Source organism: Capsicum annuum, chromosome 9 (assembly GCF_002878395.1).
Source record: "Capsicum annuum cultivar UCD-10X-F1 chromosome 9, UCD10Xv1.1, whole genome shotgun sequence".
NCBI classification, from domain to species: Eukaryota; Viridiplantae; Streptophyta; class Magnoliopsida; order Solanales; family Solanaceae; genus Capsicum; species Capsicum annuum.
In genome coordinates this window covers 27,740,181-27,765,068 of record NC_061119.1, presented here as the reverse complement: position 1 = coordinate 27,765,068, position 24,888 = coordinate 27,740,181, and the positions used below count along the sequence as shown (strand labels likewise).

The following is a 24,888-nucleotide window of genomic DNA, read 5'->3' as shown; positions in this document are numbered from 1 at the left end:
GGAATCGTGATAAATAATTATAGAAAGGGACAAGAAACTACAGAATAAGTACTACTAATATGGATGGATAAGCAAGACAATGCTTTCGTACCTATCTCAAACAAAAGCTTGGTATTTGAGTGAGAAGCATGTGTGTGGGTCAATGAACAGAATTACTTTGAACCCCAAAAAATGCCTGTAGTATGAGCTAATTAGCAGGATAAGGCATCTAATGGAAGATTTATCTGTTCCCTAAAGGAGTAAATTAGTAACTCCTACATGATAAAACTATCTCAGAATCTCTCAATGTTAAGAACAAAAAGGCCAAAGGAAAAATAATATAAACATACACCTTGATTTAAAATATTTACATAAATTTTCATCCTTACAAAATAATTATAAATATTTCCACTAATTATCATTGGATGTACCAGGAGTTAATTATATATCTCGACATACCCAAAATTACAAAAAATGTATTGGGAGCTAATTATGTATCTCGACATACTCAAAATCAGAAAAAATATACCGGGAGCTTTATGTATCCTTACAAATGGAAAAAAAAAATGTTCGTTGAATGTATTATGTATGTCAACAGATAAAAAAAAAACAAATGTATTTAGAGCTAATTATATATCTTTACAAAGAAAAAAAAATATATTTTCATTGATTATTATGTATCTCAATAGGTCCAAAATAAAAAGAAATGTATTTGGATCTAATTATGTATCTTTACCAAGAAAAAGTGTATCTTCGTTGAATATATTAGTAACTAATTACATACCTAAAATCAGAATTTTTACTAATTATGTTGTTGCCCTTTTTAAAGCCATCAAAATGTTGTTGCCCTTTTTAAAGCCATCAAAGGAGATGCTTCCCCTCCCCTTTTCCGTATTCCTTGGAAACTTTGCGTAACTTCTTCTTCTCCAGCCACTTCAATGGAAGAACAAGCTTCAAGTAGTGAGGCATCATCATCATCGTCATCCCAATCTAAACCTCAAGTACAACCTTCGTTAGATGATTGTTTGAATTTACTCAGAGGAAAAAGGGATGAGCAGAGGTTAGCGGGTCTACTTCTAGTTACCAAGTTTTGGAATAAAGATGACCACGCCTCCATTCGCAAGGTTTACGATGCCGTAGGACCTCAATTTCTTCACCGTCTTCTTCTAAATGGAATGGGGAAAGGAATTGATGTCGGGGGCAATAATCGTGACGTCTACTTGCAGTTGTCAATCACACTTCTTTCAGCATTTTGTAGGGTTCCCCAGATTGCAGCTTCTGAAAATATGGTTACTAAGATTCCTCTCATTGTAGAGACAATGTCGAAAGAACCAGGATCACCCATCATTGAAGACTGCTATGAATATTTGTTTTTGGTCTCAACGGCTAATGAAGAAGGGGTTAAAACATTGTACAAATCTGGTGGCTTGAATGTGTTAGCTTCACAATTGATGATTCTACCAGATGGGTCTCATATGATTGAACTTGCTATGAGACTTGTGCAAATCATTGTAAGTAAGCTACCCTCAGAAAATGTTTATTCTGAGTATCCAACTGACCTGTCAATGGTGGTGTCTGCAGTGGCAAAGCAGTTTGCTGTACTGCAGAATTCACTGAAGTTTGAAGCACTTTACCTCCTATCAGCTATCCTGTCCAACAGATATTCTGCACCTGTATATGATGCTCTTCGCTTAATGGGAAATGACGTTTGGTCGACAAACATGCGGATTGGTATTGTGGCCATCTTGCAAAATCGAGTTGCGCCTTCACATAAGCTTCAGGCCCTTTTTCTGGCTGAGTGTGTCATATCAATTGTCGGTGAAGGGTGGCTTATTGGGGAGATGAACTTGACTGGCTCTCAGGTTTCCCTGCCTGCTGACCGGTGTATTCTGCTTGTTTTGGAGTCATCAAGGGTTGAAATTGCTGTTTTTCTAAATGACCTGGCATACCTAAAATATGAAGCCTTCAAGGCGCCCTCAAATAAAGAGAACATTCTTCTGAAGCAGAGCAATCTTGGTGTAGCCTTCTCTTTGGTTGAAAAAATAATTAAACTTATTTCTAGTTTTGGTGGAGAAGAGTCAGCTGCCAATGCTGTTATCAATGAGAGAACTTTCACAAAACTCATTTCTGGGCTCAATGAGACAATTGGTGTCATTTTGGACTATCTACGAGATGCTAAGGAGCATGGACAGATGAAAGGTAATGATCTTCTAGCGGCAGTGCGAGTAATCGGAAGCTATCTTGCAGAAGCGCCAGATTCATGTAAAGATAAGGTCACAGAACTCCTAGCTTATATGCTTTCAATTGAAGGGGAAGATGAATTGAGTCCTTTTTATTCCATCCGTTGTTTGCTTCCAATGCTGTGTCAAATAACTCTTAAGACTGGAGGATGCAAAATTTTAGTTTCCTCAGGTGCATTTAGAGAAGTTGTTGGTTACCTCATTGCTTTGATTGAACAAATCAACTATACATCTGAGGATAATGGTTCTATATTCTTGGCTTGCGATACAATTTTGAATCTTCTTCTAAAGCGGGGGCAAATTAAATTTCCCTTAGATGATCCCAGTTTTATCAGACTTTTAGCAGCATTATCACATTGGCCAGAGGGTATGGATGATGTATCTATTATCATGATGGCATCAAGCATCTGTTCACTAATACTTGATTTGACATCAGAGGAAGCTCTTCTAAATCATCCAGACTTCACTAGTGGTAATATTAGTAGTCTGTCGAAGCTCATTGAACGAAGCTTTGGGATGTGTGGTCAGGACTTGATATCTGATGATGCTAAAGCTGAAGTAGATCTTTTTCAGATAATTACCTCAGCGTATTCATCATGGGCTGATCGGTTTCCTCGCATTAGACAAGCTATCGAGAGCTCAGGGTCTTTTCGATTTCGACATGTTTCATAGGACTGTTGTTCATTTGATAAGGTATGTGTGACTTTCTTGGAAATTATGGTACTTATCAATTGAGTTATAGTATGTTGTTTTGGGTACACAAGATCTGTATGTTTTCTATACAAACTTCAAACTAAGTTCAAGAATAAGTTTTCAAGAACTACAATGAAGTTCAACACCTTCAAACACAAACTCAAATGAATAATCAAAAGAACTATCAAATGAAGTGTTTATCAACTATAAAGAAATAAAAATGACGCAGAAATTTAAGAACCAAGTCCACTGACTTCACGGTATGTCCTTAAGGAATTTATTCTCCTCAAGTATCCAAGGTTATGAAATCTTTTCTCCCAGGATAAAATGGTTCACTTTCTGAACGTAGCGGTACCTCAAACTTTCAAAAATTTCAAACGCACTCAACAATTTGATGATCACAAGAGAGTTTTTAAGAAGAAGAAGAATGTCTTCAACTCTAAAAATTATTGTCTTTACTTGAGGAAAAATTCAAGTATTTATAGTCATCAAGGTGTTGCTTTAGGAAGAGAAGCAATGGTTCAGAAAGGTGCACCCTGTCATAAAGGTGCAACTCTTTGAAAAGGTGCAACTCTTCGGAAAGATTCAACCCATTAGAAAAGTCATAATCATTCAATCCAAAACGGTGTTTATTCAAATTGCATCCTTTCTCTTAGTGTCTTTCCTGAAAAAACACCACCTTTTCATTTTTCATTCACACCTCTTAATAACCCAACAATCCCCACATGAATGGGAAATGTCTGTCTTATAAAATTTTTACGGATAAGTATATGATCAACAAGCAAAGACTGATTGCATTTGGATGAGTGGGTTTCCCTTTGAACTTTCCGTAGTGAACATGCATCAGATGCACTCAGTCAATCGGTAGATTTGATATCTTTGAACCATCGAACTTTAATGTACATCTAGACAACGCATATCACACAACCAGTCTTTAACCGTTTATGGTTCTCACAGTTTTATTCGTTTCAGCCATGAACACGTCCTGATTTCATGCGAGCGTAGAGAATAGGCCTTTACTAACAATCTCGTTGAAGTGACTTTCACTTTACCCTCACGTAGCTGATTTCTAAATGTTCAATCCTATAGATAAAATTATTTGATCAAATTTGTTAAATTTAGATAATAATTAAAAATCTTTACACCATAAGCCCTATCCTTGTTTACTAAATATTTTCTACATCATGAGAAAGAGTTGGATATATTAACAATGTTGAACCTGTTAGTCACAACTTTGTTTGATCTCCTTGAACCTAGCTCTTGGGATCTCCAGTCTGCTAGGTAGAGTTACCGCTATGCTGACTTGTCCTAAGCCGTAAACCCATTCCCTTCGATGTTCCCTCAACTCCTTCTCTAGATAGACCATTAGTAAGTTGATCCGACACATTATCCTTTGAATTCACATAGTCAACAGTGATAATTCCACTAGAGAGAAGTTCTCTAACAGTATTATGTCTCCGTCTTATATGACGAGATTTACCGTTATACATCATGCTCTCTACTCTACCTATTGTCTCTTGGCTATCACAGTGTATACATACTGGTGCCACTAGTTTGAGCCAATAAGAAATATCTTTCAAGAAATTTTGGAGTCATTCATCTTCTTCACTGGTTTTATCTAATGTGATTAATTCAGATTCTATTGTAAAGCAAGCAACACATGTCTGTTTGGACGATTTCCAAGAGACTGCTCCTCCACCTAAAGTAAATGCATATCCACTTGTGGATTTTACTTCATTCGATCCGGAGACCCAATTTGCTTATATCCTTTAATTACCGCTGGATATTTACTATAATGCAAAGCATAGTCTTGAGTGTATTTAAGATACCCCAAAACTCTTTTCATCTCCATCCAATGAGTTTTATTGGAATTACTCATGTACCGACTCAATTTACTAATAGCACATGCTATGTCTGACCGTGTACAGTTCGTGATATACATTAAACATCCCAACACTCTTGCGTAGTCCAATTGTGAGTCACTTTCACCTTCATTCTTTTGAAGTGCAAAGTTCACGTCTAATGGAGTCTTGACAATACCGAATTCCAAATACTTGATTGTCAAGTACCTTTTTAATATAATGAGATTGTGACAATGCCAACCCATGTGGAGTTTTATGGATTCTTATTCCTAAGATCACATCCGCAACTCCAAGGTCTTTCATATCAAACTTGCTCTCAAGCATTCGTTTCGTAGCATTTATGTCAGAAATGTCTCTACTGATGATCAACATATCATCCACATACAAACAAGCAATGATTTGTGATTTGGAGTGTCTTTAATGTAAACACACTTATCACATTCGTTTATCTTAAATCAGTTTGCCAACATGGTTTGGTCAAACTTTGCATGCCAATGTTTAGGTGCTTGTTTTAGTCCATAGAGAGACTTAACAAGTTTGCGCACTTTCTTTTCTTTACCAGGAACCACAAAACCCTCGGATTATTCCATGTAAATTTCTTCTTCCAATTCTCCATTTAGGAATGTTGTTTTCACATCCATTTGATGGATTTCAAGACAATATACTGTCGCCAAGGCAATTAACATCCGTATTGACGTTATCCTTTACAGGAGAGTATGTATCAAAGTAATTAAGACTTTTCTTCTGTTTGAAGCCTTTTATTGCAAGTCTTGCCTTGTATTTGTCAATAATATCGTCCACTTTCATTTTTCTTTTGAAGATCCATTTAGAACCTAAAGGTTTATTTCCTAGAGGAAGATCAACCAACTCCCAACTATGGTTGCTCAAGATTGAATCAATCTCACTATTGACTGTCTCTTTCCAGAAGGATGAATCTAAAGACGATATCGCTTCTTTAGATGTTTGAGGCTCATTTTCTAAGAGAAATGTTACAAAATTTGATCCAAATGAAGTTGACGTTCTTTGACTTGTACTACGTCTTGGATTCTCACCTGTATGTACGTCCTCACTTGGTTCATCTCGAGATTGTTTTGACCCTCCACTAGACTGTTTATGTCTAGTTTTATGCAGATAAATGTGTTCAAAAACATTATCTGATTCAATTACCATATTTACATTAATATCCGGATGTTCAAATTTATGAACCAAAAACTGACATACTTTACTATTTTTAGCATATCCTATGAACACACAGTCCATTGCCTTAGGTCCTATCTTCTTGGACTTTCGTTAGACACCCCCACACTTTGAAATATTTCAAGTTGGGTTTCCTTTATTTCCATTTTTCATATGGAATTGATTGTGTCTTACTATGGGGCACTCTATTGAGTATTTGGTTAGCTGTAAGGATAGCTTCCCCTATAAGTTTTGCGGTAAACTTGAACTTATAAATAAGACATTCATCATTTCCTTTAAGGTTCGATTTTTTCTTTCCGCAATTTCATTAGATTGAGGTGAATACGGGACCGTAGTTTGATGGACAATTTTATTTTCTCCATAAATTTCTGCAAAGGGAGATTCATATTCTCCACCCCTATCACTTACTCTTACATCTTTGGGGGTCCTGATAAATCACATGCATTCAAGGATGTGGTCTAACGGTCAACGAAGAGTTACTCTACATATATATAACATGTTTAGGTACTTCATGTTATTTCACCTTATCCATAACATTATTTAAAAATAAAATTTGCCTGTTCTATATGGAGTAGTTGTCAAAGCAACACACAAAAATATGTAACAAATGGAAACGCTGAGAATGACAGGGGTTTTTATTGATTTATTGAGGTATATGTGTATTATTAAAGGGAATGACATATTTTATGTGGTTAATTTAACTAACTAATAGACAAATGAGAACACATGAAAAAAAATGCAAATTGACGTTTTTATTTGTATTTTATAATTCTTCTTGTATTTGTATTTTATAGTTCACAACATCATTTATATTTTGGTATTCGTTGATACAATTGTACATGTATTTTAGTCATCCCTACATGTGGAGATACACTGTGTATACTTCCATGTTACACATTTCCAATTCTCTTTTTAACAGACATTCGCCTAGTGCTCAATAAAGTAGTTAAGAACCATGACTCGTCCTCTGTTCTAGAACCATCCGCAATTCAACATAGAACTACTTCTATCAAATAAAAACTCAAAAACTGTGTGTTTCTCCTGCTGCTTCCCCCCACCCCCACCACCACCACCCGAAGTTTTTATCAGAGGAGGACGATTGCGGTGGTTGCGACGGAGGAAGCGAAAGAGGACGGTGGTGGTGGGGGTAGGGGTGAGGGGTGGGAGGAAGCAGCAGGTGAAACACTTGGAAATACATCGTCAGCTTTCATTCTCTCAGCAATTTCAAAAGAAAGAGCTTTGGCATTGATATAGGCTTGAATAAGAAGTTCGGTCAACGAAGAGTTACTCTATATATATAACGTTACAACAAAAATCAAACACTCTTGGTGTTTACTTTTAGTGGATCTTTTTAGCGTAATACATAAATCGTCTCTATCATTTTGATCTTTTTTTCTAACTGATTTTCAACTTCTGTTTTATATTTGCCTAAATGCACTTATTGCTTCATTCTTACTGTTTAGCAAATAGACATAATAATACCTAGTGTAATCTTCAATAAAAGTTATAAAATACTTTTTCCCACCACGAGATGGTGTTGACTTCATATCACAAATGTCAGTATGAATTAAGTTTAAGGGATTGGAATTTCGTTAAACGGACTTATACGGATGCTTAACATACTTTGATTCCACACACGTTTGACATTTTGATTTATTGCACTTAAAGTTTGGCAAAACTTTTGAGTTAAGCAGTTTTCGCAAAGTTTTGTAATTGACATGTCCTAATCGTTCATGCCACAATTCATTAGACTCAAGCAAATAAGAAGAAACAGAACTTTTATTGATTTCAACTGTCATTACATTCATCTTAAATAGGCCCTTGGTGAGGTAACCTTTTCCTATGTACACTTTTCCTTTACTAAGTACAATCTTGTCTGAAACAAATACACATTTAAATCCATTTTTGTCAAGAAGTGATACGGAAATCAAGTTCTTTCTTAACTTCGGTACGTAAAGGACATTGTTAAGAGTCAACACTTTGCCTGACGTTATTTTTAAGCAGACCTTTTCCCGTCCTTTTAACTTTTGCAATTGCGGAGTTTGCCATATAGACCTTCTTTTCGCCTTGAGCCGGAGCAAATGCAGCAAAGAACTCTTTATTGGCACAAACGTGGTGGGTGGCGCTGGAATCCATCCACCATTCTCTTAGATTTCCCACCAAGTTGCATTCAAAAAGCATGACACATAGATCATCCATTTCATTCTTAGATTCAGCCACATTCGCTTGAACCTTCTTTTTGCCTTTCTTTGGGGAATGACAATCTGTTGACTTGTGGCCAATCTTGCGACAATTAAAGCATTTTCTCATGAATTTCTTCTTAGGTTGATTGCTTTCTTGTCCAACTTTCTTCCACTTCTTCTAGTTGTTGGGGTCGTCTTCGACAAAGCTAGCTCCACTTATTGCAGAATTTCCTTTCAACCTCCTCTCTGCGGCTTTGTTGTCTTCCTCAATGCGCAATCTCACAATGAGGTCTTCGACTGTCATTTTCGTTCATTTATGTTTTAAGTAATTTTTGAAGTCCTTCCACAAAGGTGACAACTTCTCTATTATTGTAGTAATTTGAAATGCCTCGTTCACAACCAAACCTACAATAAAGTTCGTGTGATCATTAAGAACATTATTAACATGTTCAAATAAGGTAATCACTAAATTCATACCTTTAGAAAGGAGATCGTGGATGATGAATTGCAATTCCTGTACTTGAGATACGACAGTCTTATTGTCAATCATTTTGTACTCAAGGAATCTTGCAACAAAGAACTTCTTTGTTCCAGCATCCTCAGTCTTATATTTCTTTTCCAGCGCATTCCATAACTCTTTTGATGTCTTTATTCCGCTAAACGTTGTATAAATTATCTTGGGGGCCACTTAGGATATAATTCTTACATAGGAAATCAAAATGTTTTCATGTCTCTATTACAACGAACCGCTCCTTGTCCGAAGTTTCTTAGGGAACTTCTGGAGCATATTTAGATATAAATCTTTGAAGGCACAAGGTTTTCAGATAGAAGAACATCTTCGGTTGCCACCACTTAAAATCTATTCACGAAATTTTTTTGGGCTTTTCCGCTAGTGTAATAGCGGGTGGCGCAGTTGTGTGACTGGTTGTAGCAACATTCATTGCTGCCACACTTGTCATACCTTCAGTTACATGACCATCGGTAGTCATTTTTTCTTGTCACAAAAAAACAATCACCTTTAGTATATCAAAATACTAATTACAAATTTATAGAAAATTTTAAACACTACTTATTTCTAGTTTAACGATGAAGTTTTTATGTCTTCCAATCGTTAACCGAATGACCTTTAACTTGTGATGAAGTTTGTATTTCTTCAAATCACTTGTTAAGTTCAAACAGAGTAGAAAGCATAAAGTTTTAATCTCTAGAAACTAAACAATACAGATTACGAAAATACTTTAGTAAAAAGAAAATTTTACCAAACAAATAAAAAAATATTTCTTTTACAAATTAAATTCCTTAAGATTGATACAAACTTCAAATTAGGTTCAAGAATAAGTTTTCAAGAACTACAATGAAGTTCAACACCTTCAAACACAAGTTCAAATGAATAATCAAAAGAACTATCAAATGAAGTGTTTATTAACTATAAAGAAAGGAAGATGAAGCAGAAATTTAAGAACCAAGTCCACCAACTTCACAGTATGTCCTTAAGGAATTTATTCTCCTCAAGTACCTGAGGTTATGGAATCTTTCCTCCCAAGATAAAATGGTTCACTTTCTGAAAGTAGCGGTAATGTCACACCTTTCTTTTTACCAAAACGATACATTTTTAAGTTTGAAAAGAGTTTATTATTAAGTGACAAAAGAAAATAATTTATTTCGAAAAAGACTTTTAACAATTAAAATCCAGAGTCACCACTTGACATAAATTTGGTATGCCAAGTCACCTTTGAAAATCCTTTTACAAAACGATTTTGACTCTTTTAAGCTGGTCCGCGAACGGAGATTCCGGCTAAGGAATTCTGTTGACCGAGGGGAAGGTGTTAGGCATTCCTCCATCCCGTGGTTCAACCACGGCCGCTTCGTGGAGTATATCGGCTAGTATGATGCAATGAAGTGAATAGACCAACAAAACACATAAAACAAGCAAACAAACAAACAAAGAAAGTTCAAAACTAAAATAATGTCCAATTCGAATTATACAGTCCCCAAAATAGAAAAATATGAAAATGTAAATCCTATTCTAAACTAATCCTAGACTAAGCTCCACCCGACTCCTCAGGCCTTGATCGCAAACCTCCTTTGCGTACATGATACTTCGAGGCATTCACAATCATATAAAAATTAAAGGGAGAGAAGATAGAATTGGATCTCAAATGCTTTTCCAATTGGAATAATCCTTCCGACTAGAACCACGATCGGAATCTCAAATCGACCTCAACCAACGGACAAAACCAACTCGGTATCGAATTCAACCCCTAACACATTTCAAAATCAGCCGGGTAACCTCAATGCTAAGCAGATTTTGACTTAACCATAAATGGGTCTCGACGGAACCGAAGCTGGGTTCGTTGTTTCTAGGACTGGCAATTTCAGCTCATATTTGTGAAAAGAGTTCATTTAACCCATATTTATTGAATTCGATCACTTATATTTCAAATGGGTAAATATGGACTTTAACTCATTTTTAAATCTCATACAAATATGGACAGAATAGGTAAAATATGGATACCCATTTAAACACAGAGATCACCCACCCATACTTAAAATTTCAATTTTTTTTTCTTTTCTAGTTTTTTTTTTTGTTTTGTTTTTTCTTAAATTTTTTCCTTTAATTTACTTTTTCATTTTTTATTTGTTTCTCATAATTTCTTTTTTTCTTTCTCATTTTTTCATCTATTTTTTTTTCTTTTTATTTTTTTCCGTTTTCCCCTTTCTCATTCTTATTTGGTCATTCATATTCGCTTGAGACCTACATGGGTAAATTAATTTAAGCTTCTAATTATTCCATTTAGCCTATACAATTTAGAGCATCTCTTATCAATTATCAATTAAATATAATCCATAGTCTTAATCCTTTATTATTATTATTTTTTTCTATCTTTTATTTCTCTTTCTTTTTTTTTTTCTTTTCCAGTTTTTTTTTTGTTTTTTCTTTCTGTTTTCTTTAATTTACTATTTTTTCTTTCTTTTTCCTTTAATTTACTTTTTTTTCTTTTTCATTTTTTTGTTTTTTTCCACTTATTTTTTACTTGTTTCTTACACCTTTTTCTTTCTTCTATTTCATCAATTAGGTGGAGTCTACTTGAGTGTACTTACACAAATTATAAATGTTGGGCGAATATAAATCAATATGCGCTTAGGGTAATTTCGTTATCATAAAAAAAAAAAAGAAAACCAAAAATAGAAAAAAAAAATTAAAAAAGAAAAAAAAAGAAGAAAGAGAGGTAGAAGTTAGAGATAGAAGAGAGAAAAAAAGCATAAAGAAAGAATTGAAGAAAAAAACAAAAAAATCAAAAAGAAAAAAATAATGAAAAAGGAGAAAAGGAAAAAGAAAAAAAATGATGGTAAATACAAGTATACTGAGTGGTTATGATATTTCAGTTCTCATCCGTAATTTGTACTCGACTTAATCATTATCTTCAAAAATAAAAAAAATATAAAACATAAAATACAATTAAAAAAAATGAGAAAGAAGTAAAAATAAAACAAAATAAAAACTAGAAAAAAAGGAGACAAAAGGAAAAGAATAAAAAAGTAAAAAGAAAGAGAAGCAAAAGGTAAAAGTAAAAAGAAAGAGAAGCAAAGGGTAAAAGTAAAAAGAAAGAGAAGCAAAGAGTAGAGATAAAAGAGAGAAAAAAAAAAAGAAATGAAAAAAATAAAAAAATAAAAAAATAAAAAAATAAAAAAATAAAACTAGAGGCTACGTATAGAAGAGAGAAAGAAAAAAATTAAAAAGCAAAAAACTAAAACAAACAAACAAACAAAAAAGTCAAGTTGATATGATATAGAAGTTTTAAGTTTTTGACTTTAGGAGTTAAAGTGGGTTGGAACCATTTTTACCCAATCCATATTTGATCAAATCCATATTTACCCATATTTATATGGGCGGATTGCAATGCAAACCATTTTTGCTCGATCCATATTCAACCCGTCCAAATTCAATCCAATCCTTCCATTTGCCACCCCTAGTTGTTTCTATTTCACCGGAGCTCCGACGAGCTCCAAACAACGACAAACGTGACGGGTTGGTCAGTTTCAATCGGATTTTGGGTGTTCCCACTTGTTTCAGCGTTTCTGGTTGTTTGGCAGTGGTGGGGTGGTGTTTTCCGGCGAGGGATGAATGATTCTAGCGAGCAATTCGTCGGAAAATTCAAGCCAGTCAACTGGAATGCCTCTGTTCACTGTTTTCACCCTTCTTACTTGATTTTTCTCTCTCTCTCTCTCAATTGGTTGTTTGTATTTGTGTGTGTGCCCCTTTCCAGTGAGGTGTGTGAATTACTGTGTATTGTGTATATGGGTATGTGTGTAGTGTTTTCGGCGAGCTATACGATTGTGTGAGTCTGTGCGTCGTTAATGGAAGAAGATGGTGAGTATGTGTGCCTTTCTATTCCAGTGAGGATCCATGTGTGTAATTGTTGCTTTTTAATGAGAAAAAAATTGGAGTCCAGTGATTGTGTCCAATTCCCCCCGCCCCCCTTCTTTTGATAGTGTGCAGTGTTTGTATATATTGTTAAAGCTGAAAAACAAAATGTGAAGGGAGGGGTGCATGGGTAGGTATGTAGTTACGAGGTAGGGGTGGTGAGGTGGAGGTAGGGTGTGATGTGATCAAAATAGTTAGGGTGGGTGGTGAATTTGGTGAGGGTTTGTTAGGATAAGGTGGTTATAAATTTGTTACAAATTGTTACTTGAATTCTTTTAGGGAGAATATTAAATGGGTGACGGTGTATGGTAATGATGCGGTAAATTTGATAATGCGGTGTTCGGGAGAGACAAAATTACGTGTCTACACCTCAAACTTTCAGACACTTCAAACGCACTCAACAGTTTGATGATCACAAGAGAGTTTTTAAGAATAAAAAGAATGTTTTCAACTCTAAAAATTATTGTCTTTACCTGAGGAAAAACTAAGGTATTTATAGTGATCAAGGTGTTGCTTCATGAAGAGAAACAATGGTTCAGAAAGTTGTAACTCTTCGGAAAGTCACAACCCATTAGAATGGTTATAACCATTCAATCCGAAAAAGTGTTTATTCAAATTGCATTGTTTCTCTTATTGTCTTTCCTGAAAAAACATCACTTTTTCATTTTCCATTCACACCTCTTAATAATCCAACATAGTATACCTTCGATGAAGGGTAATGTCTTTCCTGCAATCACTCGCGACATTTCATTCCTCTGTTAACAGAGTGAGTTTTTTCACTGGCCAACTTTGCAGTTCAAAGACATTAGTGTTTCCAAATATTGCCTACTAAGTGAATCTCCGGAGGTTCTTTTTGGGTCGTGTGTGTGTCTGGAGGAGGGATATAATAGTTGCAACATTTTGGATGGAGTGATGATGAATAGTGAATCCAACCTTTTCCTAACAGCTATATGGATCCGAGCCCGTAGAATTGGAGTCTGTTTTGTTGTTCCAACTCTGTGCATGTGTTAGGCTCTTTAATGACTTAGCTTTCATCGTACCATTTTTCCTCGAGGAAGAGGGTTGCTGGACGTGGCTCATCTTATTGGAAGCAAGTTGCATAAATAGTTTGTTACTACTATTAAGTTAAAAATAGGTGTTTCAATTAGACAGGTCCACTTTCGGTATATCTTCCTACGTTGTTTTTGACATATATCAAAGAAAAGAAAGTAAAAGGGGATTAGGTGAGACAAAAAAAAATAGGATAAAATGTTGCGACTTACAGCGACTTCTGTTATGGCCAAGCAACTTACGAGTGCGGCTAAGCGGCTTACAAGTTGCTTATGGCCAAGCAACTTACGAGTGTGGCTAAGCAACTTACGAGCGCGGCTAAGCGGCTTACAAGTTGCTTATGACCAGCAACTTGCAAGTCTTTTAATATTTATTTTATTTTATTTGCATTCTAAAATTCCATGACAAAAATCAGTTTTCACAATTATACAACTCTTAAAGCACATTTAACATGTGAAAGCACATATATTTAGACTTAGGCATAGAATTTCACGTTAAAGCACATATATTTGGATGTATGCACCTTTCCCATATTTTTTTCCCCTAAACTTGTCTGCTCAACTTACTTTAACACTTAAACTAAACTTCTATTTATTTACCCCCTTAACATCTTTAAAATGTATTAGTTTCACCCCTCAAAACTGAATATCACTCTCACAACGGAGAGTGTATTACACTCGCCTACACATCAACGCCACGTCAATGCCACATCGAAGCAATGTCATTGCCACGTAAGAAATTACTATTTTATGTACTATTTTATTTATATAAATATATATATATATAGAAAAGGCACCCTCACCCCCATTTTCTTTCTTCTTCACACCCACCCACTCACCCTGCCTACCCCGCCCCTCTGTTTTCTCCTCTTTCGGCCCTTAACCCACCCCCACCCTGCAAACGCGATCCCCTCTCCCCTCCCCTCCTTTTTCTTTCTTTTTTAGATCATCCCTCCAACCCCCACCTCCTACAAACGCCCACTCTCCTCTCCCCCTTCTCTTCCAGCCCCCACTCATTTTTTCTTTCATCTTCGAACCATCAAAACCCCCAGCCCCCGCATCAAATGCAGCCCCCCTCCTCCTCCTCTTCCAGCGCCCCACCCCTCACATATTACTCATAATTATTCAAAATTCAAAATCAATTCAGTATTTTCATAATTCAACAACTCATCTAACCAAATAACACCATATACGCTAACAAAGAACAATTCTATACTGGTAACAATCAAAATCAGAAAAAAACAAAGTCAAAAAAAAAAATTTATTGAAGGAAAATGTTAATGGAGGAATTTGAGTGTTGTTGATGTTTTGGAGAAGAAAAGGTGTCTATTTTTTATTTTTAAATTTTTTTTATTGTATTTTAAACATAATATTATTAAAATTAATTTTTTCTTACAAATAAACGCGCCTCTTATTTTAAGAAAATGTCACATCAGCATTAGAGGGAAAATAAATATACTTTAAAAATATTAAAGGAGTGAATAAATAAAAATTTAATTTAAGTGTTAAAATAAATTGAACGGACTAGTTAGGAGAAATCATGTCTTTTCTCTTCCCTATATGATAATGAATTCATATGAGTTGACATGAAAGCACATTCACGTGAAAGTCTTGGGTGAAGGAGTTGACACATGAAAGCATTGGAAAAAGGTTAAGTAAATTAGTGTTACTGTATATTTGACTCTACTCCACTTTTCAATTGCATGAACATTCTAGCAAAATACAAACTAAATTTAGGCGTCCTCCATAAGCAAAACGCTATGAATCCTTTACAGTTGTTGAAGTTACAACCTGAACATCGATCTCAAGCAATTTAGAATGGTGCCGAAGAGCAAGCGTGTTTAATTGTCTGTCAGGTCGATACTGAATTTTTGTAATATATAACGTATTGTCTATTGTATCATTACATTCTTCAAAATGTAAGTTTTTGTGGATTTAGAGGAGTTTTAGAGGTAGAAATACTTGGAGTTCCTAGCCAAAATGGCTCTTTCTTTTTAAATAAAATTTTTTAAAAGGGACACTTAATTAAAAAAAGAAAATCAAAGGGGACAAAACGCTTGGGGTCCAGCAACTTGCAAGTGACTTGCATGACGTGATTTTCACTCATGCAGTATGTATCTACATGTGAGTTTCTTTGTAATGCAACACGTGAAGGTCTAAAATGCATAAAGTTAACTAATGTCATGCTTATATAAATTCTCAAGCCCTATTCTCTAGTGTAGAAAAATCTATATTCTCAAGTGCAAAGACATTATAAATAAAAAAAAATCATTTTAGAATATTCTATCATAATACAAGTTAAGGCATTCTCAGTAGTAAGGTATGTTAATGTTAAGGTAAATTTTTTTTGTCATCTTTTATTTTGAAGTACAAAAATATTACATCAAATTCTAAGCTTAAATATTACATTCTTTAAATAATTTTTATTAATTTTACTTTTGATCATAACAAACTGATTTTCTTGTATATAGATACAAGATAAATACCGATCTCAAATAGTTTGGGACAACGAGGGACAAAAAGTGTTTTAAGTACCCATTGTGCCGATACCGAATTTTGACAACACAAAAAGCAGCGTCCATTGCATTGTCGAATCCTTCGATATTCAAGTTTGGCAGCGTAAATGCATTGGACGTTGCTTTATGTGCTGTCAAAATTCAGTATCGACACGACGGGTACTTAAACACACTTCTTGTCCCTCGTTGTCCCAAACTGTTTAAGATCGGTGTTTATCTTGTAATTTTAACAGCTCCATTATAATTTATACCTTAGCTTAGCTAACTAACAGCTCCATTATAATTTATACTAAGGCATGGATCAATGCACTCCTTTACCAATTTGAAATCTTTCATGTTCTTCCGATCCCTGACTTTGATTAAAAGGGTTACCCTTTAGGTTTTGAACTCTTTACTCATATCCAATGTTTTCAACGTGTTAACTCCTTCCACCGAGACTTTTACGTGAATGTGCTTTCTTGAGAACCCGCACCATATGGGGAAAGCTGTTTTTAAACAAGAAATTTTATAAAGCAAAAAAAGAAAAATTAAAAGACTTGCAAGTTGTTGGGGGCATAAGCAACTTGTAAGTCGTTTGGCCATAAGCACCTAGTAAGTCAATTGGCCACAGTCAGCTTGTAAGTCGATTGCACATAGGCACATGTAATTCGCTTGACAATAGGCGACTTGCTTTCTAAACTGACAGTTTCTAACATATTCTTGGCAGGGTTACTAAAAGCAAAAGTATAAGTTGTTTTGAAGTATTTTGTCCTATTTGGTTTCTTTGAAAAACAAGTGTTTCTTTGATATTTTAGCTAAAATAAAAAAGGGAGAATATAAAAAATAGAGACTTTCAAATTTTAACTCCAAATAAAAAGGTTTTATTAAAATAGCCCTTACTTATCAAGTCATATTTTATTGGACGAAATTACCCCTCAATATATCTTTCTTCCAAAACAAAAAAAATCACTTTCTTCCCAAACAAAACATCGATCGCTCTTTCTTCCAAAACAAAACAATCACCACAAGGTTTCTTCAGGTAAGAACACATCTAATTTGCCGTAAATTTTAGCTTATTGATGCATTGCGGTAAATTTTAGCTCGTTATATAATTAACATATTAATTTGATTTTGGGGGAGGTGAACGTAAGCTGAAGTCGGGCTATGCTATTGTTGTAGTAACATATTTTTCATTGAGGAATTGCGTCGAACAGGTTTTGAGGAGTTCGTTATTGCAATTATAATTGTGTTTGAGTAGTTGCGGGGGGTTGGTCTTAGATGGAAAGGCCGTTAATATGGGAGTTAACGTTGATCGTAATATTTTTTGATAAGGCCAAACGGATAATGTCAAGGTGGTAAAAGAAATTAGTTTCAAGTATTTCAAACTAGTGGTATAATTAGCATTAGAAGATGATAAGGAATTGTTTGAAGATGATAAAGATTTGTGCCATTGATGTTACTAGTGGTATTATTGGGGTTTGTTATAGTTACTTTTCTGTTAGTACTATATGTTGTTCCTTGTACTTCCTTTACTTCTTTGTTGGGTTACATTGGACTGTTTTCCTCTTGAGCCAGAAGGTCGATTGGATACATCCTCGCTACCTATGAGTTGGAATAAGGTAGGGGTAATTTTTCTTACACTCTACCCTCTCCCTGACTCCACTTTATGGGATTACACTAGGTATGTTGATGATGTTGTTGTTGTCTTTTGAGATTTCTATTTGTTATAATTCTTTATTTGTTTTGTTCTGTAGCTTTGGTTGCTTTTATAAACAAGTTTTCTTTTGCTGTGATTTTGTTGACTTATGATGCTACTTGTTTGTTCAAATTATATTCGTAAGTCATAAAGTTTACTCTATGTTCTTTACATTTCCTTCGACGAACATCTTTGGCAATTTTTTCCTAATTTAATTAGTTTTAACTGTCAATTATCAAGTTGTATTTGCTCAAGTTTGTTGTTGATTAAAAAATTTCATCTTTCACTCAATTTTTGCAGCTGCATATGAACAATTTGCATTTGGTAGAATGTATATACTTTTGGTTTTACATAAAGCAAAGTCATTGCACGCGTATGTATAGCATACTAGATTGCCTATTGTGGAAGCGCACACATGTATAGCATACTAGGTTGCCCGTTGTGGAAGTGCACTAAAATGGTTTTATTGCTTTTATTATTCCATCGTTGTAGAATTTTGGTGTTTGTTGGGGGTGAAACTGTTGGTGCTCGCGCTAAATTAGTATATGAACTGCTTTTTGTCCGAGTAGAGGCTCTAGTGATGAGTTTTAACTTATGCCTATGTTCCCATTGCAACTTATGCTTATTTTATTTTACAGAAAGCAAGTGTCAATTTACACATATATATCATACTATGTTGCGTATTATGGAAGTGAACTAAAATGCTTTCAATGTTCATAAAAGATTTATAGTAATACCAAAGGCACAAAACTCAAGAATAGTCAGTACATCCTTCTTTTTCAAGGCCATACTAACAGAGTATTGAGTTGATAAACTATGTTGTATCACTTGCAACCTATCTCTAAAGTAAACAACCCTCTCAGAATCATCCCTGTAGTGTGTATTATTCAGTATTTCAAGTAAGATTTTAGCATCTTCAGATTCTGCCATACATTTCAAGTTATGCCCCATGGGCAAGAGTTAACACTGCCTTAGTCTGTAATGATTTGACAGATGACCTGTAACTTTTGCCCTAGAGGCAAAACTTAGACAGTTATGCCCCATGGAAAAGAGTTGACACTGCCTTAGTCTGTAATGATTTGACAGATGACCTATAACTCTTGCCCTAGAGGCAAGATTTTGACAGTTATGCCCCTTAGGCAATAGTTGACTATACCTCACTTTTTAATGATTTTACTTGTTGAATATATATATATATTCTAAATTAAATTGTTATTAATCTTTTGTTGTTTCATTTTTCACAAGGGTTGTGCTTGAAATGGATGAAAAAGAAATGAGTATTGAGCAATATAATATGGTACAATCAATTGAAAGTATCGATAGAAATAATGAGCTAATGGTTATTGAACCAATATTGGAGGCTGAAATAGCTGAATAAATGGGGCAGCCATCCAAGATTAAGAGGGTACAACAAAAAAAGAAGAGGATACTTGATGTCGAGGCTACTCTCTTGAGACACAATGCCTCTTTGAATGAGGTAAATGTCAAGTCAATCTTCATTGACAAATAAACTATGATGACGTGCATGTCAAACATTGAAATTACACACAATATTCAATTTAAGGTTATTAAATCAAGCACAACAAGATATTCACTACGATGTTTGGACGACAACTTCGTATGCCGTATAAAAAGGCTCATAGTTGCTCGGTTGATTTCATAACGTCCGACCACAGGAATGCTACATCAAAGGTCATATGTGACTACATACTAGAGCTTGTGCGTGACTCTAGTAATGTAATCACACCAAACTTCATGGTAGATGAAATGAGAAGGAAATACGAAATAATCATATTCTACAACAAAAGATGAAGAGCAATACAGTATGTCTATACGGTGATAAGGGGAACCGCAGAAGAGAACTACAACAGGTTGCCATCGTATCTTCACATGATGAAAGAAAACAACCCAGACACGTACACAAACATAAAGAGGGACAATGAGAACAGGTACAAACGTTATACTGTTGAAATTGAAAATTTTTGTCCAAGAGGTAAAAGTTTATTCTTTAACTACACTGATTAGATTATTAATATATATGAAACTCTTGCCTCATGGGCAAGACTTAGTTTAGAAAATTATTGTACAAATGCTATACTGTTGAAATTGAAAACTTTTGCCTAAGAGGCAAAAGTTTATTCTTTAATTGCACTGATTTGATTATTAACATATATACAACTCTTACCTCATGGGCAAGACTTAGTTTAGAAAATTATTGTACAAATGCTATACTGTTGAAATTAAAAACTTTTGCCCAATAGGCAAAAGTTTATTCTTTAATTGCACTGATTAGATTATTAACATATATGCAACTCTTGCCTCATGGGCAAGACTTAGTTTATAAAATTATTGAAATTGAAAACTTTTGTCCAAAAGGCAAAAGTTTATTCTTTAATTGCACTGATTAGATTATTAACATATATGCAACTCTTGCTTTATGGGAAAGACTTAGTTTAGAAAATTGTTGAAATTGAAAACTTTTGCCCAAGAGGCAAAAGTTTATTCTTTAATTGCACTGATTAGATAATTAACATATATGCAACTCTTGCCTCATAGGCAAGATTTAGTTTAGAAAATTATTGTACAAACGCTATACTGTTGAAATTGAAAACTTTTGCCCAAGAGGTAAAAGTTTATTCTTTAATTGCACTGATTAGATTATTAACATATATGCAACTCTTGCCTCATGAGCAAGACTTAGTTTAGAAAATTGTTGAAATTGAAAACTTTTGTCCAAGAGGCAAAAGTTTATTCTTTAATTGTACTGATTAGATTACTAACATATATGCAATTCTTGCCTCATGGGCAAGGCTTAGTTTAGAAAATTGTTGTACAAATGCTATACTGTTGAAGTTGAAAACTTTTTCCCAAGAGGCAAACGTTTATTCTTTAATTGCACTGATTAGATTATTAACATATATGCAACTCTTGCCTCATGGGCAAGACTTAGTTTAGGAAATTGTTGAAATTGAAAACTTTTTCCTAAGAGGTAAAAGTTTATCCTTTAATTGCACTCATTAAATTATTAACATATATGCAACTCTTGCCTCATGGGCAAAACTTAGTTTAGAAAATTGTTGTACAAATGCTATACTATTGAAGTTGAAAACTTTTGCCCAAGAGGCAAAAGTTTATTCTTCAATTGCACTAATTAGATTATTAACATATATGCAACTCTTGCCTCATGGGCAAGACTTCGTTTAGAAAATTATTGTACTGTGATTATAAACATCAAATGCAAATTATTACTAATATTTTTTTGCTCAACATAAGTTTCAATGTGCGTTTTTTGCTTATGGTGCTTCAATCATTGGATGGACCAACTATAGACCGGTAATAATGATAGATGCAATATTTTTTAAGTCAAAATATCGTGGTGTCCTCCTGATAGCAGTGTCAAAAGATGAAAACAATAACTATTTCTTTTGGCTTTTGGAATTGCAAACTTAGAAAATAATGAGTCTTATAACTGGTTCTTCAATCAGTTAAGAAATGCAATTGGGGTACGTGAATAATTATCTATTCTATCAAATCATCACTCAGCCATTGCAAATGCAGTTGTAAATGTCTATCCAGAGTGTCAGCACGGGATATGCATTTATCACATGGAGAAGAATTTAAGAAAAAGATACTTCTCGGATGTGGTTCTATCACTCTTCTACAATGCAGAAACAACATACAAATGCACTGAATTTTATACTTTCATGGATGAGATAGAAAAAGTCGACAAAGTTGTTGTGGAGTACTTGAAAGAAGAAGAACCAGAAAGATGAGCTCATTCGTTTCATACCAACGTAAGGTACAATATGCTTATGATTGAATGCGGTACTGAGAAAAATAAGGCAACTGCCAATATTGGGACTGATCGATTACATTTAGAATAAGTTACAAAGATGATTTTATGAAAGAAAAATGGAAGCGCAAGACAACTTTCATGACATCACACGTTGGATGAAAGTGGAGGTGACTGAGAAGATTCAAGCCGCCTTGAAATTGAAATTAAGTAATTGAATTATATTTTGATAATTGAGAAATATACTGTTACTATTTTTTTATTATAGATTATATATAGCTAGTTTACTGTTATTTGTGATTTATTGATAGTTTTTCTTATTTTCTTGAGATTCGTGCGTGAAATATGTGTTGTGTTGCTTCTGTTTTGTTGCTTCTGCTCATAGATGTGTGATCATTTGTGATTTGATATTGTATGCTTGATTGCAGTTGTTTTTTGATTGCCTCAAGATCCATCCCCTATGTATCGTTGATTGCTCTGCATGGCTGATTCTGCTCATATACTAGATGTTTCATAATCATAGTTGATTCTACTCATAGGGTATATGCAATATCTATTTTATCTCGATTTATTTGTAGCTGATTCTCCTGCTCATATGTTTGAAGCATCACTATTGAATCAGCTGATGTTCCCAAATAAGGTTCTGTCTTTTTCATATAATACAGGAAATTTGACTTTGAAAGCTCATTCCTTGAATGACAGATCCTTCTCCTGCACTTTCCCTGACCAAACCAAGCATCAAAACTCTAACTATCCCCTCTATTTGCCCTTCTCTTCCATTTTGAAATAGAACCTTAATTGTGACTCCTTATTATTGGTTACTTATTATTAGATTTTTGATTAGTTAAATATTTGATTGTGATTTGATGTATATGCTTGATTGTAGCTGTTTTTGGTTGCCTCAAGATTCGTCCCCTATGTATGATTGATTGCTCTGTATGGCTGATTCTGCTCATATACTAGATGTTTCACTTTAAGTTGTCATTTATTTATCATTTTATTTACAGGTAGACCCTATTGATGCAACAAGATTTGTTGTAAGAGAAGGAGATGAATATATTGTAGACCTGAAGAGTACGACTTATCAATGCTTGGTATTTCAAACAGATGAGATACCATGCACCCATGCAATTGCAGCGATAAACAATGGACATATGAATAAGTCTAGCTATTGTTCTCATTGGTTCTTAAGATAATTTTGGCTATAAACATACTAGGGAGAAATTCTACCAGTTTGAAGCACAACATCATGGATTGTTCCAGATAGCATAAAGGATCTGATCATAAAACCTCCAGATACGAAGGTTCTGCTTGGGAGAAGACAAACAACCAGATATCCTTGCAGAATAGAATCTTCAAGAAACAATTACAGATGTTCGAGATGCAAAAAAAATCGGGCACAACAGATCAAATTGTCACTACACTCCTATCCTTCATCCATATACAAGAAGATACAGAAAGAAAAATTAAAAAACATGATTAGTTTTACTTTTTATTCGAGAAGTTGGATCAAAATAGCAGTTATAATAGGATTTTCTGATCCCCTCTGATCCCCTATTTTAGTTAGTAACAAGTACTTTTGACTTTCAATCATGAATGTCTTCGTATTTATATGAAGTTTTAACTTGTGGTGAAGTATTTAACTCAATACCTTCTTATTGATTGTTTATAAAAATTACTTAGCATGTTAAATTTTTATATATATATATATATTGATGTGTAAAGATATATCATAATAACAGGATTCAGGGAAGGACTACACCCCCAAGAGATGTGATGTAAATAATTCCATGGGATACACTTTAAAATTTGCCTTGAAGGCAAGATGCAAAACAAGTTGTGCTCCATGGGAAAGAGTTGACACTAGCTTATTCTGCAATGATTCGGCAGATGATCTACAACACTCACCCTAGAGGCAAGACTTAAGCCCCAAAGAAACAAGTTATACCCTATGGGTAAGAGTTAACACTAGTTTAGTATGTAATAACTTGGCAGATGATCTACAACTCATTCCCTAGAAGCAAATATTAATACAACAAACGAACAAGTTATGCCCCATGTCCAAGCATTGATACTAGATTAGTGTGTAATGATTTGGTAGATAATTTCTAAATCTTGCCCAAAAGGCAAGATTTTTAGACCCCAAAGGAACAAGTTATGACCCATGGGCAAGAGTTAACACTAGCATAGTCTATAATGATTTACTAGATGATCTATAACTCTTTCCCTAAAGGCAAGACTTAGACATCAAAGATGGTTCAACTCACAATTTTTCAAAGAACATTCTTCCTCTACCATACAAAATATGTTTATAGAAATATTACAATCTTACTACCATATGAGAATCAATCTTCTAGACCAAAAATTAAAATACTATAAGCCAAGAACAAAAGCAATAAATATTAAAAATTACAAAAAGAAAAGCATGGGGGAGTATTCAATTGGGAGTAGAAAAAAAGATGATACCAATCAACAAAACCAAGCATCTAACCAAATAAATAAAAGTGAAGCACCAACTACTGAGGAGGAGAGGAGATGACCCTTAGATTACAAGGTTTAAACTGTTTCTTATTTTATGTCATTTAATCGAGGACAAATATGATTGAAAAGTTCACAATGATCTAAATACTCATGTAGTAGTCACACATAATTAATGATAAGACAACCCCCATAGGAACAAATTATATCTTATGGGCATGAATTTGCCCTGCCACATTGTTTACTAATTTAGAAGATACTCAATAACTCTTGCCTCAGGGACAAAATTTGTCAAAAGAAAAGGCAAAAATTAATAAAACATAAATATATACAGATACCAACAAATGAATCAGTAGTGATTCTACATTGTATACTTTACGTTATCGTATCAAAAATAGCCAATTAAATTTGAAAAGACTGTTTAAACTTTACATAATCACATTAAAATAGCTAAAAATTCTTCATGTGCTGTGATTTTTAATAACTACAAAACTAAACTACTACTTCTGGTGCCTCCTCTTCCTCTTCTCCTTTTCAAATAATCTGCCAACTTTTTCTGTAGTGTTGTCTTTTATACCAGCTTCTAGTTTTCTCTTTTCATAATCCCACAACAAAGCTCCATACCTCATGGGAACACAATCAATGTCAATCTCTTTAGGAATATATCTACCATGAATAACATATTCAGTAAACGCACAAACAAATGCTCCACAATCACTGTGATACAAAAGAAATATATTACGTGAATATATGGAAAACAATAAAAAAAGAAGTGAAATAAACATTTAAAAAATGAA

General features: G+C 34.2%; 1 protein-coding gene across 2 annotated transcripts; it reads left to right on the top strand.

Moving 5' to 3' along the window:
- The first annotated feature begins 808 nt into the window (after positions 1 to 808).
- Positions 809 to 23,304, top strand: LOC107842888 (neurochondrin). 2 transcript variants are annotated; one of them, XM_016686929.2, is made up of 2 exons: positions 809 to 2,912; positions 22,621 to 23,304. In XM_016686929.2, the coding sequence occupies exon 1, from the start codon at positions 918 to 920 to the stop codon at positions 2,889 to 2,891; it is 1,974 nt and encodes a 657-aa protein (XP_016542415.1). In that variant the 5' UTR covers positions 809 to 917; the 3' UTR covers positions 2,892 to 2,912; positions 22,621 to 23,304. The 2 variants fall into 2 exon arrangements, with proteins under 2 accessions (XP_016542415.1, XP_016542416.1); XM_016686930.2 differs by lacking the exon at positions 22,621 to 23,304 and adding an exon at positions 19,066 to 19,851.
- The last annotated feature ends 1,584 nt before the right edge of the window (positions 23,305 to 24,888 follow it).